The 18,385-nt window shown below is 43.3% G+C and overlaps 1 protein-coding gene across 1 annotated transcript in view; it reads left to right on the top strand.

The window, feature by feature from the left end:
• LOC117530093 (NAD(P) transhydrogenase, mitochondrial) overlaps positions 1-15,449 on the top strand; it is a 68,422-nt gene extending 52,973 nt beyond the window's left edge. The window contains 1 exon segment of the mRNA XM_034193028.1: positions 15,264-15,449. Within this exon segment, the coding sequence (XP_034048919.1) occupies positions 15,264-15,449 (186 nt within the window).
• The last annotated feature ends 2,936 nt before the right edge of the window (positions 15,450-18,385 follow it).

The raw sequence follows: 18,385 nt of genomic DNA on the forward strand, positions 1-18,385 counted from the left end.
TTTTCCAGAGTCATATCTCAGAATAAAAACAGAATAAAACCCATTCCTCTTAAAAAAAAAAAAAAAAGAAAAGAAAAGTAATGGGCATGCATGTAGCACTAATGCATTTTATCCAAAACTAACATGCATGGTATTTGAAAGAAATAGCAGTTGTGTCATGGATATTTATATTATTGTTACTCTATCTGTTCTGCTTTGTGCATATTGATGTCACATGTAGTAAGCTCTATGTGGACCTGGCTAGGTTGTGGTCTGCCAAGTCTGTTATGTGATACATATAATTTCTCTTCACAGATACATATATGTTGTCATACAGTTTTGTTACATCTTTCGTGACCTTCTGTGATTTAGTAGATCAAGCATTTTTTTTTCTTCAATTTACCTGGTTAAATCAGTTAAGGTGACCCTGAATGAATGATGTAGACCCCCCCCCCCCCTTCCCCAAGGTAATCTGTAACGACATGCGCATTGCCTCATTATCCAAACATTAGTCTCACATATGATCTTATTCTGTCCATATAAAATCTCCATCAGGCCACTCAATGTGGATTAAGCCCTATACTACTTTTACATGGGTAGAATGGGTTAAGTAAATGTTACTAGGGTTTCTCAGTGTTGTTAGTTTATTTAGGTGCAGTCCAAATCTGTCATTTCAGCCATTTATACATTTACGTGCTCCCATCTCATCAACAATTCCAGCACCTTTTACCTTCTGTAAAATGGTCCATAAAACTCACCTCAGTTTATATTAATCCAGTGTGAGTAGATACATCAGTATCCTGTGGAGAAGAACTTTTCTGATGTTCATCTCAGGTACTAATACTATTTGGGCCCCTTCACACATAGTGCAAATTTGTTCCATTTGCACAGTAAGTGCGAATGAAGCAGGAATCGTGTGCAAAACGTAATTTTGTAGCTGCCTCCAACGCCTCCTACACCTGTTGCTACAACTATTTGCGCATACCAGCGCTGAAAGACAGAGTGTGTGCTGTGTGAGCCCATCGAACCCTATCGCAGAAGGTGTCAGCCAAATTCCAGCTGACACGCATGAACATCTAACACCGCTTGCATGACGATAAGAAAATGTGTGGCCATTCGCACTATTAACACAACAGTCAGCAGACAATCACTGTCGAGCTGGATGTGAAATTTGTCTAAGTGCCCCACGACTGTGAAATTGCCAAGTGTACGTATGGTGTGCCAGAGTGTCGGCTCCCCCTACAACACATATGTGCATGTGTTTTGTGCGCCCCCCCCCCAAAAAAAACACATCTGTGCTTGTGGTTCATGCACCCCGCAGGCGAGGCATCTCTCATCTGATCACAGAGTGACATCTTGGTCTGCTGGCTGTCCACAGCTGTTAAGACATCTCAGGTCCTGGACGTCACAGCTTGTGTAGAAATACATAAAAACATATATCACTTTTGTGATGGGAGGAGAAACGGGCCGTTTCTCCTCCCATCTCCCATCTCTCCCATCTCCCATCTGAATGTCCATCTGGTAATCAGAGTGTTTGGGAATGAATCCTGTGGTGTTTTTTCTTTTTATTTAACCAGGGTTATTTAACGGCCCCATCATGAGTGTATGTCTGTGACCATGGATCATCTACAGAGCAGCAGACGGATCATATCTGTATTGCCCGCTTGATAAATGCAGTGTTTCTATGTGCTGTGTGGGTTTATTTCATTTTAAATATGTCCATCTCCTTCCTCATATCAGGCAGATTCCCACAACTTTCACAGGACTGCGATTGTAGCTCAGTGGTAAAGATTCTGACTGGCAATCAGAGCTTTTGGAAGGTGCTGGTTCGAATTCTGTGAGTGGCATGTAATATTTATTTTCAGCAGCTGCGCGGTGCTGAAATAAAAAGCTGTGTTCCCGCGTGCACAAAACCGTGGCAGCATGAATTTTTAAATTTTTTTATTTATTTTTTCTGCATGATGTGCCGCTGTTGGCAGTGTGTTCCCACACGCATGAACCATCGCACCGGCATCGTGCACGCCTGCCCGTTGGCGCAATGTTTTTGGTACAATCATACGAGCTGTTTCGCCATGAGTCGCCCTGGAGTTCTACATATTCACACTATGTGTGAATGGGCCCTAAGCAACAGCTTAGTAGTTTTTGTGTCCCAAACTGCTTAGAATCTCAACCTGGTTTACATTTACCACTAATGCAGGTGCAATAGAATTCATGCAGGTACAACAAAAGTTTGCCAAGAGCTCTCATTTGGAAGATAGTCACTGCGTCAACACCAAAGATTTGACATTCACACGAGATTTATTGATGTACAATTTCTTTGTCAATCTCTTCGCACATATTACAGCTAGTCATTGAAATCATATTATCATGTTCATGTCAGCACTTCACCTCTGTGTTCCATCATTGTGCATCTTTGAACCACCTGTTCTCTACTGCACTCTGCATGCAGAGTAAAAAACTGGATACAAATCAAGGAGATACAAAACATTTGTGTAGTGTTGGTATGAGAAATGGACAGAGCACCTGCTTTCGCACATGGACCAGCACTGCATGGAACGCACACCATTGCACAGAGAGCCAATATCCCCCCAATAAGAAATTTAAAGCAGATAACGTAAAGCTAGAGAAAGTGACTTTAGAGATTAATTCATTCCATTGTGCCTGATTGTCTATTTATTTTTGAGGTGTGACAGCATGTGTTAAGCCATGTTTACTGAATTTTCTTATCCCCTGCAAACTGGCTATAAATATTACAGACGTGCTGCAAGAAAGTTACACTGCTCCACTTCTTCATAAAAATTGAATAACTTCCAAAGAAGGCTTTATTTGAAATGAGTTGCCATGGTATCAAAAACTCATCAAATCCCAGTGTTTGGTTTGATCAATAGTGCCAGAAACAGATGCCCTTCAGATGTAGCCAGAGGAGGTGGTTCCATGGCATAGACTAGAGTTTAATTCTAGGTATGTTTACCCTGTTTGTGCTCTTGGATGAGACAATTCCTCTGCTTTGTCCCAGTTCACCTAGCCATAAATAGGTGCCAGTCTCAACAAGGAGAAACCTGTGATGGATTAGCATCCCACCCAGGGGAGTCATAGCCTTTCATCTGCTTAATCTCACAGAAACCAGAGCCACGAATTGGTCCATTGGGCCACAGTTGCCCTGTTAAAGATTACTTTACCATACTAACCTTATAACATCCGATTTATAAATGGACTGCATTTATAGTGTTTTTCTATCTGCATCAGACGCTCAAACCGCTTTACACATCAATGCCTCACATTCACCCTGATGTCAGGCTGCTGCCATGCAAGGCACCCACTACACATCGGGAACAACTAGAGGATTAAGGACTTTGCCAAAGGGCCCTTAGTGATTTTCCGGTCAGGCTGGAATTTGAACCAAGGATCCTCTGGTCTCAAGCCCAACGCTTTAACCACTAGGCCATCATACATACGTATGCAAACCCTTTGCTCAACCTTTGGCAGCAATTACAGCCTCAAATCTTCTTGAAAATGATGTCACAATCTTACTGCACCTATGTTTGGGAAGTTTTGCCAATTCCTCCTTGCAGGACCTCTCAAGCTCCATCAGGTTGGATGGGCAACGTCGGTGCACAGCCATCTTCAGATCTCTCCAGAGATGTGAAAATGGGATTTAGTTCTGGGCTCTGGCTTGGCCACTCGAGGACATGCAGAGAGTTGTCCTGAAGCCACTCCTTTGATATCTTAGCTGTGTGCTTAGGGTCATTGTCCTGCTGAAAGCTGAACTGTCACCCCAGTCTGAGGTCAAGAGCGCTCTGGAGCAGATTTTCATCCAGGATGTCTCTGTACATTTCTGCATTCATCTTTCCCTCAATCCTGACTAGTCTCCCAGTTCCTGCCAATGAAAAACATCCCCACAGCATGATGCTGCCACCACCATGCTTCACTGTAAGGATGGTGCCTCATTTCCTCCAAACATGATGCCTCGCATTCAGGCTAAAGACTTCAATCTTTGTCTCATCAGACCAAAGAATTTTGTTATTCATGGTCTGAGAGTCCTTCAGGTGCCTTTTGGCAAACTCCAGGTGGGCTGCCATGTGTCTTTTACTAAGCAGTGGCTTCCGTCTGGCCACTCTGCCATACAGGCCTGATTGATGGATTGTTGCAGAGATGGTTTTCCTTCTGGAAGGTTCTCCTCTCTCCACAGAGGAATGCTGGAGCTCTGACGGAGTGACCATCGGGTTCTTGGTCACCTCCATGGCTAAGGCCCTTCTCTCCAGATCACTCAGTTTAGACAGGTGGCCAGCTCTAGGAAGTCCTGGTAGATCTCAACCTCTTCCATTTACAGATGATGGAGGCCACTGTGCTCATTGGGACATTCAAAGCAGCAGAAATGTTTCTGTGCCCTTCCCCAGATTTGTGCCTCCAGACAATCCTGTCTCTGAGGTCTACAGACATTTCCTTTGACTTTTTTGTGCTCTGACATGCACTGTCAGCTGTGGGACCTTGTATGTAGACAGGTGTATGCCTTTACAAATCATGTCCAATCAACTGAATTTACCCCAGGTGAACTCCAATTAAACTGTAGAAACATCTCAAGGATGATCAGTGGAAACAGGATACACCTGAGCTCAATTTTGAGCTTCATGGCAAAGACTGTAAATACTTATGTACATGTGATTTCTTAGTCTTTTACTATTAATAAAACAAAAATTTCAAAAATCTTTTTTCATGTTGTCATTATGGGGTGTTGGGACTAGAATCTTGGGAGAAAAATGAGTTTACACTATTTTGGAATAGGGCTGTCACATAACAAAATGTAGAAAAAGTGATGCACAGTGGTGTTGAATTTTAAATGTGTATGTGTACACAAATACACAAATTGTGACAAATTTTAAATGTGTATGTGTACACATATACACAAATTGTGACAAATTTTAAATGTGTATGTGTACACCTACACACAAATTGAGACATTGTACTTCATAAATAAAGATTTCCTTGATTATACCATAATTAGGGTAATTTATAGTGCTGGTTATAAAATGATTATGATGGCAATCAGGGAAACATTTCACAAAATATTGTTGAGAAATAGTCTTTTTCAATATATTTAGTTCAATAAAAGCATCAATTTAGGACAAACAATTGATTTTAATTAAGAGGACATATTCAGTTGTTTTTTTTTTTTTTTTTTTTTCCAATTGAAAAGTAAAGCTTATTAATTTTGAGTGTATACTCACCACACATAAAAATCAATGTGCATCCTCTGTATCACTGGGATAGGCTCCAGCACCTCACGACCCTGAACTGCAACACATGGGTTCAGAAAATGGTTGGAAGACATACTCTGTCTTCAACAGTTTTTAATTTTCTCTTTGGTGGAGCCCACGGATGTTCTATTCTTTTGATGTCCAGCAATTTTCAAAGAATCACCTCCTGGTGAAATAAATAAATAAATATGAACACATTTTGCCAGCTTCTGCACGTACTGCAGACAAATCTGGTTTAGCTTAGCAGATCTAAAGCCTCATTCACACCACGACCGGCATACAAAAAAGCAACAGTGCTCATTTCTGGTTTGTTTTGTGAAGGACAATAGTAAAAGTACTTACCGAGTGTGTCATTGTCATAAAGTGCTCATTCACCTTATAGGCCTCTTTGTTACGGTGTTCCAAACTACCATCCTACAGCTACTGAGCAAAAGCACAAACTCCAGGGTAGGAGTGACATTTGAACCGGGAACCTTATGCACTCAAACCAAGCACACTAACCACTTGGCCAACACCCCTAGATTTCACCACCCAGCGAAATTTAATTAGGTGAAACTTCACACAATAATCCGTGTCACCTCTGTTTAAAGTTTCATCTGAACGATCATTTGATGAACAAAACTTTTGGACAAAACAAACATTTGGAGTGTCCTGATAACATTAAGTCATTTGTTAACTTGCTTGGCTTTAAAAGGCTCTATAAAAATTATTTCATTACTTGTTTAGCATTATGAATTAGGTTTATCAGTTTTGTTCTGTTTTTGGGTTTGTGCATGGTGTACTGTTGTTTGCATGGTTGTGTTTTGAAATTTTAGTTCAGTGATTAATTTATACTTTGTATTTTTTATCATGGGTATATGCATATTTTATATACATACATATACATTTTTTATTTTTTGCTTAAATGTTTGCTTATAAGCTTTTGCTTCTGCCTACACCCTTTCGGGCACAATAAATTAATTCATTCATTTGCATTTTGTGACATGTTGATAATGTAACGACATGTTTGCTGGTTTAAAAGTGGATTAAAATTACATTTTGTGCTCACTGGGAACCGCCAGTGGCGTTTTTCAACCTTACATAAGGATAAGGGCAGAAAACCACCTACAACCAGTTATATCTGCTAACCAGTTAAATAAATAATTGTAAAATTTAGACTTTTTTTCTTTAACACTGGCATACAGCCACTATATTTCAGAGCAAATGTCAAAATAAACATTTATTGGCTCACTATAATAAAAGAAAACAGAATTCGCTGCTCCAGTCATAAAAAAGGGCATGTTAAGAATTCAAAGTATGAGCAATGCGGACGTTCAGCCAAAATAACCAACATGTCAAAGACAGAACTACAGTCCAAGAAATGTAATCTCAACAAGCCGAACAAAAAATGTTCTAAACTAGTTTTCAAAAAAGCGTCAGTATGCAGTCATCCTAACTTCATCCTCTTCATCCTAACAGCTCTTCATGTGCCTCCAGATGGCTTGCAGCATGGTGGATTTTTTTTTGTGTGTTAGAAGAAATAGCACCATTAATTAGCTCCTTAAGTCATCATCTGCCACCACAACAAACTCCGCCATGTTTAGCTAAACGCTGCCCCCAGTAGTGGAACAAAGGGGCCTAGAACTGGAGAAGAGAAGGTTAGGTTAGATTTAGGGAAGAGGGGATGAGCTGTCAGCCCATCAGAGCGAAGGCCACAAAATGGCCCATTGCTCTCCCAAAATGAACCTTCTTAGTTAAATGTTTTGGTAGACTTAATATAAAGGACACCAGGTTTCTTAACTTTAGTTTTCCTAATCTGGTCAAGTTCCAAAATAAAGGAACACAAAAACCTCTGCCTCAGTCTACCCCATGCTGGACACTGGTCCAAAAAGTGGAGTGACGTCTCAGGTTGCTCCCCACACGCTGTATATGTACTGACCTGTTGGAGTCTCATTACCATTCTATGTCTGTTCAATACGTTGTGACCTGTGAGAGTCCCAACCACTGTACGTATTATACTACTAGGCAGGCCAACTAGCTCCCTGGAAACCTTAAGGTTTTGTCCATCCTCAAGCTGTCTTGCCTGCCTGCAGTCACTCAGGCGCTGCCATCACTTATGGTGCTGCTTCCTGATCCAGTTCTGGAGGGCGGTCTTCTGCACAGCAGTTGACACCCCTACAATGGGTTCTGGACCCACAAATTTAGTTGAGCTCCCCTACTTTGTGAGCTGGTTTACTCTCTCGTTACCTGGAATGCCCGTATGAGCAGATACCCACAGTACAACTACATTATCAATGTTACTCAGTGTGTTCAGCATCTGGGCACACTCCCACACCAAAGCTGATGAGTAGAGTGGCCCTTTAACAGCTGAGTAACCTGACTATCTGAGTAAATAAAAAACTCTCTTACCCCTAAAATTGAGGCTAATCAGGAACTCCACACACTGCATGACAGCAATCATGAGGGTTGGGTCATGATCAAAAGATCAGGGGTACAAGTTAGGGATGTGAATCTTACAACAACTCATGATTCAATTCGATTCCGATTCTTGGGGTGACGATTCCATTCAGAATCGATTTTCGATTCAAAGAGCTCTGAGAAATGGTTATAGTACTTAAAAAATGTTTATGTTTAAAAAAAAATGCAGCTTTACAAGGTTAATCAAGTGATTCTAGATGTAAATTTACTTATCTGCTTTGCTCGTTCGAAGTTGGCTGGCAGTTTAGCGACGCGATGGTCAGTAGTCAGCAAGACCGCTGCTCCACTCTTTTAGCTCCAGGTGATAGCGTAGCATGTGGGCTTGCGGATTTGAGGTGTTTCCGAAGTACTTGACTTTCATTTTGCAGATTTTGCACACTGCATAAGTCATGTCAAGCTCCTTCTTACGCAGCAAATAATAAAATCCAAAATGCGCCCAAACATTTGCCTTCAGCAAAGACGGTGCTGGCTGAATTAGTTCTTCGTCCGCCATGCTAAGCTGCAGCCACTGAACTATGCAGCTCACGAGTGTTTGAAGCACGGCGGACCACCCCCCTCACGGGGACGCTGTAGTACGGAAGCTGTTGCCTGACAAACAGTACACGCAGCGAGTAAGCAAGAAAATGTTTAAAAAAATGCTTTTTAAAAATCGATTCTTGGACATTTTGGATCGATTCAGAATCGTAATAAATAAGAATCGCGATTCGGACGTGAATCAATTTTTTTTTTCGACACCCCTAGTACAAGTGGCTGAATAGGGTTTCCTCAGGGGGATGGCTGGTGTCTCCCTTAGAGATAAGGTGAGAAGCTCAGTCATTCATGAGGAGCCCGTAGTAGAGCCGCTTCTTCTTTGTGTTGAGGGGAACCAGCTGAAGTGGTTCGGGTATCTGGTAAGGATGCCTTCTGCGTGCCAGGTAGGTGTTCCAGGCACACCACCTGGAGAGACCCCGGGCAAAGCCCAGGACTAGGTGGAGATTATATCTCCACACTGGCCTGAGAACACCTCGGGATCCTCCAGTCAGCCGTGGTTAATGTGACCTGGGAAAGGGAAGTTCAGGGTCCCCTACTGGAGCTGTGCCCCCATGACCTGATCCTGGATAAGCGTTTGAAGATCAGTGATGAGATGACTTGATTGCACTTGACTTGAGAATGGCTGATGTAATTACAAAAAAAAAAAAACTAAGAAGTTGCCAAACTAGTGGCAGCTGAAAGCAGAGATCTGAATTGATTTGACAGTGAACATGTGTCATCCCTCCTGATGCTCCAGTCAAGTTAGGCCAAAATCAAAAAGTCTGCAAAAGCTAGGAACAAGGTACACGTGACTCTTAGATAATGTGGTTTAGGATCATGTTTAGGTCTCACTTCACAAACAAGGAATATTGTATTATACTGTATTTCCTCATAGAACTGATCAGTTAAGGGCTGATGGAGCCAAAAGATAATAGACGATACTGTATAAAGTCCAATCTTTTGAAACAACTGCATGAAGAGTGAAATGGGAGATGAGCTCTTTGTCATACAACTTCACTGTCTCATGTTTATGCTTTAATGTTTCCAGATTTAAAAAAGCACTTACCTATTTGTCATTATATTAAGATTATCAATAAATTCTAATTAAAAGGTATATCCACTCTGTCTATTTGGTGCCAAATATTTTTTTTCCATTCTGTAATCATATTAGATTAGGGGATTATTCCAAATTTCCACACACCTGGAATATGATGCCTTTGCTTGTACATGTGTTTGTGTGTCTTTTTATAGAGATTTGTCATCTTTGTTTGTAAGCAGAATTGGCGGTGCATTTTGAAATGTTATCCCTCTGATTTCAGCCGGCACATAAGCTGAACTTCATGCCAGCTCATCACCAGGCCAAGACGGTGAGCACGCTGCTTGTGTGGGTGTTTTTGATTACCTTCTAGCATATGGAGTATAAGGTTAACTACTAGCATGGGCTGGAAGATTACCCAAGAAGGTGCATCATCATCATCATCATCGGTACGGACAGGGAATTTAAGAGTCGTGATCATATCTAAGGCTGTCTTTGTTTGCTTTTACGTTGATTCATCTTCAGCTGTTTTTTTTTGTGTGTTCTCTTCCACAAAGGAAGGGTTGTTTAAAGGGATTCAGATGAGTAGTATCCCTTATATAATGAGGGAATGTCAACTATGAGATCTTGCCCATGTGGCACGCTTCTCTAGAGATGATCCAGCAGGCAGGTGCTTTACTGTTGAGGTTCCCAGCAGCTGGAAAAGTCCAAGGGGACACCCACTTTTCACCTAACTGAGAAGTGGGGGTGGATTGGTGGTTTATATGGTGAAAGCAGATGGTCTCCCTTGTGAATCTGGTCTGTTTGAGGTTTATTCCTATAATCAAAATATGCCTTGGAAACATTTTCCTTAACACTGTTGCAATATGCTTGCTCAGGGTGTTTGTAAAGCCCTGTCACATATCGCAAGAATGTGGAGGAACCATTCCGACATAGGCAATACTGCCATAATACGACGCAGTCGGGAGGAAAAGAGGCGTGGCCAGCCGTGGTCCGAACGCATCCGGACTGCCTCGTGCACACCTGCAGGATGCAGCCCAAACATGACACAGACTGCTGCAGACGGCGCCGACATTGGAGCTTTCACTCACCCACACAGTCAAATCTCCCGCTCGTCCTCACATTCCCAGTACTAAACTGACCTCTCACCAGTGGTGTCTCACATGACGGAGTGTGCACTTGTACGCACATAGAACAGGCAATCTGAGTGTGTGTCCACTCAGCTGTGCGCATGTGTTCACAATGGCTGAACGAGCCGCGTGTGCCTGCGTGTGGAGAACAGGTGATCAAAGCAGTGTGTGAGTGTGTGGCCGAAATGTTCGCTCAGCTGCGTGTATGTGTTCATAAATGCTGTAGCAGCCACTTCACGTGCGCACGTGCACTGGAGCTGTCCATCCAGAGAGCACACAAACAGGCTGACAGCTGTGAGTGATCGCCTGCTGTTAGACTGGTGGAAAAATCCCTTTAGGTGTTTGATCAGTATATATTTGCATTGCTAAATTTTAATCATCAGGCTGGACTCCTAACTGCTGCTGATTTGTGCTGGCAGTGCGCCAACTTCCCACGTGCGTAACTTTTAGATGCAGCCAGTGGACCACCTCTTTTCTCTTTTTTTTTAAACTCTTTTTTTGTTGTCATTTTACTTGATACGCATCTTAACACAACTGCAGCTGGATTATCGTTGTGGGATGGCACATCACATGGGATTTATTTATGCCAGAGGTGAATTATGTTTTTGTCATTTGATCGACGTTGCCAGCACACAGCGCAGCCGGGTGAAAGGGACTTGACCAGCTGTCTGCTACGCTGTGGAATGCGGGTACCGGAGGTGAGTTACATGTTTATTTATGTCGTCATGTGCTATGCAAACATTTCCACATCATACCTGCTACAGAGTTAGAAGGTGTATGTATAATAATATGTGCTTTACAGCGGTGACATCCCATTCAGCTGCGTTACGGCGCTGCACCGAGCTTCTCACGCATGCACAGTGCCACATACATGTTATTACATGTATAACAACATTTCCTTCGCCCTCCCTGGCTGGGGTCCAGTGGAGGTGGAGAAACGTGGCACAGTATGTCAGCAGGCTTTGCCGTGACCAATCGATCTCAGAGCTCAATCAACCATGATCAGGTAGTTTCAGATGCTGTTTTGTTGCTGTCAGAATATGTAAATTGCAGTCAGATGGTCGTCAGATTACACATGAATCGCTGTCGGATAGGTGTTCCATCTCGACAGCACGCGGAGAGTTTTGAACATGTGCCTCACACTCAGGGCCGATTTTGACCAACTGTGTGGACTTCCGCAGATGGCTGTCAGAACGTTTTGGAACTGAAATCCGACACCTTTTGGATGTGCGCCAATTCATAAGTCTGACGCTACTCTGCATGATTCCAGCAATGTGTGATGGAAGTTTAAGGTTAGACCTTACTGTTATGAAGCATCTTGGGGTGACCTATGCAATGATTTGGTGCTGTATAAATAAATTGAAATGAATTAAGCTCTGGAAGCCTGTCCAGCTACCACACGTGGTTGCATCCCCAACAGTACAGAATCACTCTATGTCCTGTAGCCATCTATCCTCCACAGCCAAGTGATACATGAGTGTTCCGTTGTCCAGTTGTGTGCAAATATGTGTGCATGCCTCATCTGAGTTCCCACCACACACCCACTCATTTGGCATTTATTCCAGCGCAATCCAAGGATTCTCTAGAGAAACCTAGGACAAAAGACATCTCGTTGTTGCCCCTAGGTAGCCAGTGGGCATCGAAGTCTCACAGCCTTACAGACAGACAGAAAAACATGGGGACTTTGAAGACTTAGACCTTCATTTTCCTGCAAAGAGATCAGCTCAGCATCGTCATGACTCAGGTCTTCTCAGATTTCCTCAGTCTCATAGGATGAGCTTCTAGAGACATGAATGTCACTGATTACATATGTGATTCTCAAAATGACATCAAGGTATTTCAATGAAATGTATTGGAGAGGACAGTCCTGGGCCATGGGATAGTTGATTAGCTTTTAAGCTTTGTGTTTTTCTAATATCGCTCATTGATTTCTATGTTGCTTGTACTTTGGTGAAACTGCACTTCATATCAGTTAGGACAGATACTATGAGACTGTTGAACCTTGGCAAAGGTGTGCAGTATTTTCACAAAGCATATATTCAACATCAAGGGCCTACAATCCAAGCCAATGGGGAAGTTTGTATTTCCAAATGAATTACAATACAGAGCAAACACAACAAATAAAGGACACATCATAATCCTTTCAATCTTTAGGCTCTGATCCATAAAAGTAATTGAGTGTGATGGAATTTTGTGTTTCAGACCAAACAATCCCCTGCCTTCAACTGTAAGCATTGGCTAATACATGCTATAATATTCGAATGTTTTACTAATGTCCGACTGTTACTATAGTTCCTTCTTACATTAAGCCATCATGCATCTCAGTCTGTATGTCTCCCCCCCCCCCCCCCCCCCCCCCCCAAAAAAAAGCAGTCCTAAATCTAAAACAAATACTGCAGGAGGTCACAGTTAAAGTTGAGCCAAGAGAGAACTGCAGAAAAGCAGATCGGCAGATCGGGAAAGAAATGTCATGTAGTCACAGTGTCCAGCTTTGTGTTTATAGCTCAGGGTTTACGGCTGACTCACTTTGATTATAAAATGTTGTTACTTGTTTGTGTGTATGCAAAAGGTCATATCTGCTTGTCTGATATGCGTGCATTTGTATATACTCGACTGGGATTTGATTATTTTTCATGTGCCTTGTGTAGGTTTTCTGTGGGATGGTCTAAATGGAAGTGTTGCATTGTATATAAATACACCATATCTTCTGTTAACATGTGGCTTCCAGTGTTTTATACTTAAAGTGTATGTTTAGTTTTGCTTTAGCTACTGCTGATGCCTCACTTGGGGCTACAGTAGAATGTGTTTCTGATGCATTGGGGGACTCACAGTCAGCAACATTTCTGGATTTATTGGGAAACGGTCTGGAAAAATCTCAATAACAGACAGAAGAGAATCGGTCCACACTCAAATAACATACAATGGATGAACTCAATTCAATTATGAGCAGGATTTCCATCTAATAAATATATGTAGCCATGACTCAAATAAAGTGCATCGATGCAAGATAATTTAATTTAGTTTAGTTGGGACTACATATATTTATTATATGGAAATCCTGAACATAACTGAATTGAGTTCATCCAAAGAGGTATTTGTTTGAGTGATACACTCAAAAAACTGACTCATTGGACTGGATTCCACCCTTAAATATATGTAGTCCAAACTAAATGTAATTACATTATCTTGCATGGATGTGTTTTATTTGAGTTGGGGCTACATATATTTATTAGATGGAAACTCTGCACATAATTTGAGTTCATCCAAAGAGCCATCTTTTTGGGTGCAGCAGCATGTGCTGTGGATCCCTGCTGGCAGCCATTAAAGCAACTCTTCGCTCCAATCTCCAAATACTAGCTATCTATCTGCTGTAGACAGGGGACATGTGGGCATCACCTTGGCCTTGGTTAGGGCCCTGAAATAAGACAATAAACACCAGCTGTCCAAAGATTTTGGACCTTTGTTGTTGCGCAAAGGTATCAGCCTCACTAGAGCCGTCTGTCCAGTGAGTTCTATGACGCGTACGTTCCTCCCAATTGTTTCTTGACCACATAGATTGAGTTCAGAAAGATATGCATGCACCACCTATTAGGTGAGGGAATCTTTCATAAAATGTAACATTCTCACCACATACAGACATACTGTTGATAGCAGAGTCCAGCAAGTCATTAAAAGACTGGTGTGGGGGACTGATCAATTTCAGTTACAAACTGTTTGGCAATAACAGGCAGTTTAGTTTCAGATTCAGACAACTTTGTTGATCCCTAAAAGGGCAATTCATTTCACACCCACTTACCTCAGACAAAAATACACCAATTAATCCACAATTATTACTAGCTGAACGTATTAATGGCACACATCAGAATTAAAACAACCGCACATATACATTTGATTGTTTATGTACGCTAAACTTTGAAACAGTCCGTCATACAAATTGAGGCAATGTGAGTGTGGAAGGGCTGCAGCAGCATGTGGCCGTGCAGCCAAGCTGGGGGGGGGGAACTTCTGCAGCTAAAGCTGCGCTGCCTCCCGGAGGGGGAAGGGAGTGGTGAGAGTGGGAGCGAGGATGGGGGAGAGGGGGTGGGGACAGAAACACAAAGGAGGGAAAGGGGTGGAGGCGTGCGTCATCTGTGCAGCTGAGTTTATATCAGTCTCTGTCCATGTGTTTAGTGAAATTACATTATGATGGTATAATAATGTGTGATTCAGTTGTTGTCCATTTGGCTGCTCCTGTTTTGTGTTCGTGGTCGCTTCAGCAGATACAACCAGATCCGCATTATATTTGGCACAAAGTTTTACGTCGGATGCCCTTCCTGACGCAACTCCAGTGTTACCTGGAGAAACACACACAGCTGCTGGTGTTCCAAAGAGGTCTCCCATCCAAGTACTAACCAGGTCCCGTTCTGCTTAGCTTCTGAGATCTGACGGGATCAGGCTGACACAGAGCAGAGCGGCTGCTCAATGGTGTGATCCAGTGATCAACCTATTTGTCCTGAGAGTATTCGCATGGACTACAGCCTAACTATGGCATCAGATTAGTGCCAAACGCACTCATGCGATAAAACACGCATTCTGGCGTATTATCTTATTTCAGTGCAATGGAGACACGCACATAAAAAGGCGTGCAGGACCAAAAACAATATCACAGAGAAAAACCAAATGATCCGCACAGCCACGGCTGCCAGACAAAAAAAAATTGTATTGACCAAAAAAACAGGGCGACGAAGGGCATCCGCCGAAACGTTACACTTATTTTTTGGTCAATAACATTTTTTTTTTGTCTGGGAGTGCTGTGGCTGTGCGGATCATTTGGTTTTTCTCTGTATTATCTTATTTCACACATGGAGATATTAACTGCGACTGCGCAAATTATCTCTGTGCATGTGCGCACTTCAGAGGAAACTGCTCCCTGAGCGAGGAACACAGTACTGCGAGCGAGGACTATGTGACCAGCCCTCTGATATCTGCTGGCGCAAAGTGGATTTCTGCTCTCTGGCTCAGTACTTTTGGCACTATGGGGGAGGGAACCACAGTCAGCACCAGCTGTGCTGTGATTGGTTGTTTCTGAAGAGTGAGATTTGATTGACAGCCCTCCTTCACACATGGAAGTCTGCTGAAATGAAGAAGACAGCAGCGTCTGGGCAGAGGTTTCTTACCTGAAGGAACCTCTGCCCAGACGCCGTTGTCTTCTTCAGGGAGGTGGTTGCATCATGGTTCGCGCATGATTTAAGAGGCTTTACTTTGTCATCTGTTGGTTAATAACCACATTATTCCCTTTGATTGGTTTGGCTGTAGCTTGTCAGACTCAGACGTGCTGGGTGTCATTAATCTCAGGTGATTTTTAGGACTTTCTGTAATTTATTATGAAGTAATGCTGAATTTATGTGGAAATGATTGTTGTACAAAAGCTTCAGATATCTGTCACCGAGCTAGATGATGACTGGAGTGAAGTTTTAAGCAGAAACAAGATGATAATCGGTTAAGCGCTCCTGATGCTCAGAAATGATGCATGTGCAGTGAAGGCAGGGGGACCAATCAGATGAGGGGTCAATCAGACCGTGATTCGCTTCCCGATTGCAGCCAAGCTCCCAACTGGCATGTTCAACAGGAGTACCAGGGAGGAGTGAGAAACACGTGCCGTGGGCCCTTCTGGGAATAAGCTCAGGGCTTTCATTGGCTACCCACATTAAATAAGAACCTCTTCTTCTTCTTCAGTATCTGGGCAGAGCTTCCTTCAAGTAAGAAACTGCCACTGTCTTCTTCATTTCAGCAGACCTCTGTGTCTGAGAGGAGGGCTGTCAATCAAATCTCGCTCTTCAGAAATGATCAATCACAGCAGAGCCAGTACCGACCTTGGTTCCCTCCCTCATAGCACCAAAACCCTCCTCCATAGTGTCAAACATTTTGCACGAGAGAGCAGAAATCCACTTCACACGAGCAGAAATCAACTTTGAGAAGGCGGAGGCGCTAGTCACATAGTACTCCTCGCTCACAGCACTTTCTTCCTCACTCGGGGAGCAGTTCCATCTGAGTGCACACGCAGAGATAGCTTGCATGCTTGCAGTTTATGTCTACCTGTGTAAAATAATATAATGTGTGAGGAGTGAGGAGATCTTTCTGGTATGTGGGGGCATTGCCATGGATGTATTGGTGGGTGATGAGAGCAATCTTAAAATGGATTCTGTAGGTGTTGGGGAGCCAGTGAAGGTTATAGAGTATAGGTGTAATGTGCTCCTGTTACGTACTCTCATCAGAATTCTAGCTGCACTGTTTCAAATGTATTGAAGCCTTTGAAGGTTTTTTTCCAGAGATCCTGTTATGTGTCGGACGCGGTCGGAGCACCGACCCAGCGTTTGAAAGGACCCAGCATAAAATAAGCAGAGCACGGTTCAAAAGGTAACAGAATTTAATAAACATAACAGTGAGTGAAGTGCTAAACAACTAAACAGTCCGCGGTCTGGTGAGGTGGAAACACCGCGCGCTCTCAACAGTGCAAACGGTCCGGAGCCACAGCAGTTCGGACCCAGGGACCCCGCCAACACCCCCAGGTTTCCGTGACAAACCAAGTCTGTGAAGAAAGAAAACATGGAGGTGAGTCCAACTCCACACAGAGAGACACAACTCAAAGGTGCACGCAATCAGCAAACACTTCCTGGCTTAAATCTATACATCAGCTTCTCACCCTGCAGGCACGGAACAACTCTGTTCAAATCTCCACTGCAGCAGAACGTGACAGCTCGATACAACAAGGTGTGAGGGACACCAAATCCACTGTCATTACTTCATAAAAGTCACCAAAACCAAATTACCTCAGGAAGTGTGCTGAAGAGCGTGAGACCTCACCCAATCCTCCTTCACAGACTGTGACGTCAAACCTGGAGCGGGCTCTGCGTCCGTGATGGTGAGATTGTTCTCCTGACGTCGATCTCACACGTCTTCTCACAAAGTCGAGTCTCTGGCAATCACACACTGTGCATTCAAGGTTTAAATGCAGCAATCTCTGATCAAGACAGAATACACCACAGCTGTGAGTCCTGATGACCTGCACATGAAAACAAGCCTCAGGTGTTCAGGGTGAGGTCCTAATGCTAGCCACTCAGTCCTGAATGCATACCACCTGGTGGGAGAAACAGAAAACAAAAAACCAAGCCAGCCAAACACCCCAGCCCACAACAGATCCCAAAGAGCAGGGAGTTACAGTAGTCAAAAGCATGACTACTACAGGAGACAAAAACATGGACGAGTTTTTCCAGCATCAATGATGATGTCGTACTGCAGTGAGTGTAGTTTCAAGTTGCTGAAATGGTTCAGTTTTTGCTGCCCAAATATCCATGAGTGGAATTAGAAAGAAGTGAAGTCTGTGTCACCTAAAGAACTACCTGAGGAACAGTAGCAAGCACAGACAAACCAGTGACCCGGTGTTACTCCTGGCAATTACCCCTCAGAGAACACAGCCTCTGGACAGCAACCAAACCATTGATGCTTTTGCTCTTAACCACAACAACAGGCACATTGTGCTGTGATGAAGACATCAATGGTAGGTGACAGATTTTCTCTCTGCCTGCCTGTGAATATTTGTACTGAACAGTAGCCTAGGTTTGTGTGTGTGATTTTGGTCATTCTGTATGCCATTAGTAACTGTCGCAGATTAGACTGTGGCTATGTGTACGCACACCTGGGAATGTGGCAGAGATGTAGCAGAGAGCAGTCGTGACACACGAGCCCATAGCACACTCATAAAATGACAAGGTCCCCCATAGAACCTGCACTAAAAAATCCCTGGAGCCGCCACTGACACACACACACACACACACACACACACACACACACACACACACACACACACACACACACACACATACATGCTTCCAGGCTGAGACAGACAGTGAGCCGGGCCAGCTGGTTCAGCGGCACTCTGCATGAGTGGTGCAACCACACACACACCATGCGCACAAGCACAAGCTAACAGCAAGTGCAAGACAGAGAGACAAGATGTGACGTGTGACAGTAAGACCTGC

The sequence above is a fragment of the Thalassophryne amazonica genome, chromosome 17 (genome assembly GCF_902500255.1).
Source record: "Thalassophryne amazonica chromosome 17, fThaAma1.1, whole genome shotgun sequence".
In the NCBI taxonomy this organism is placed as follows: domain Eukaryota; kingdom Metazoa; phylum Chordata; class Actinopteri; order Batrachoidiformes; family Batrachoididae; genus Thalassophryne; species Thalassophryne amazonica.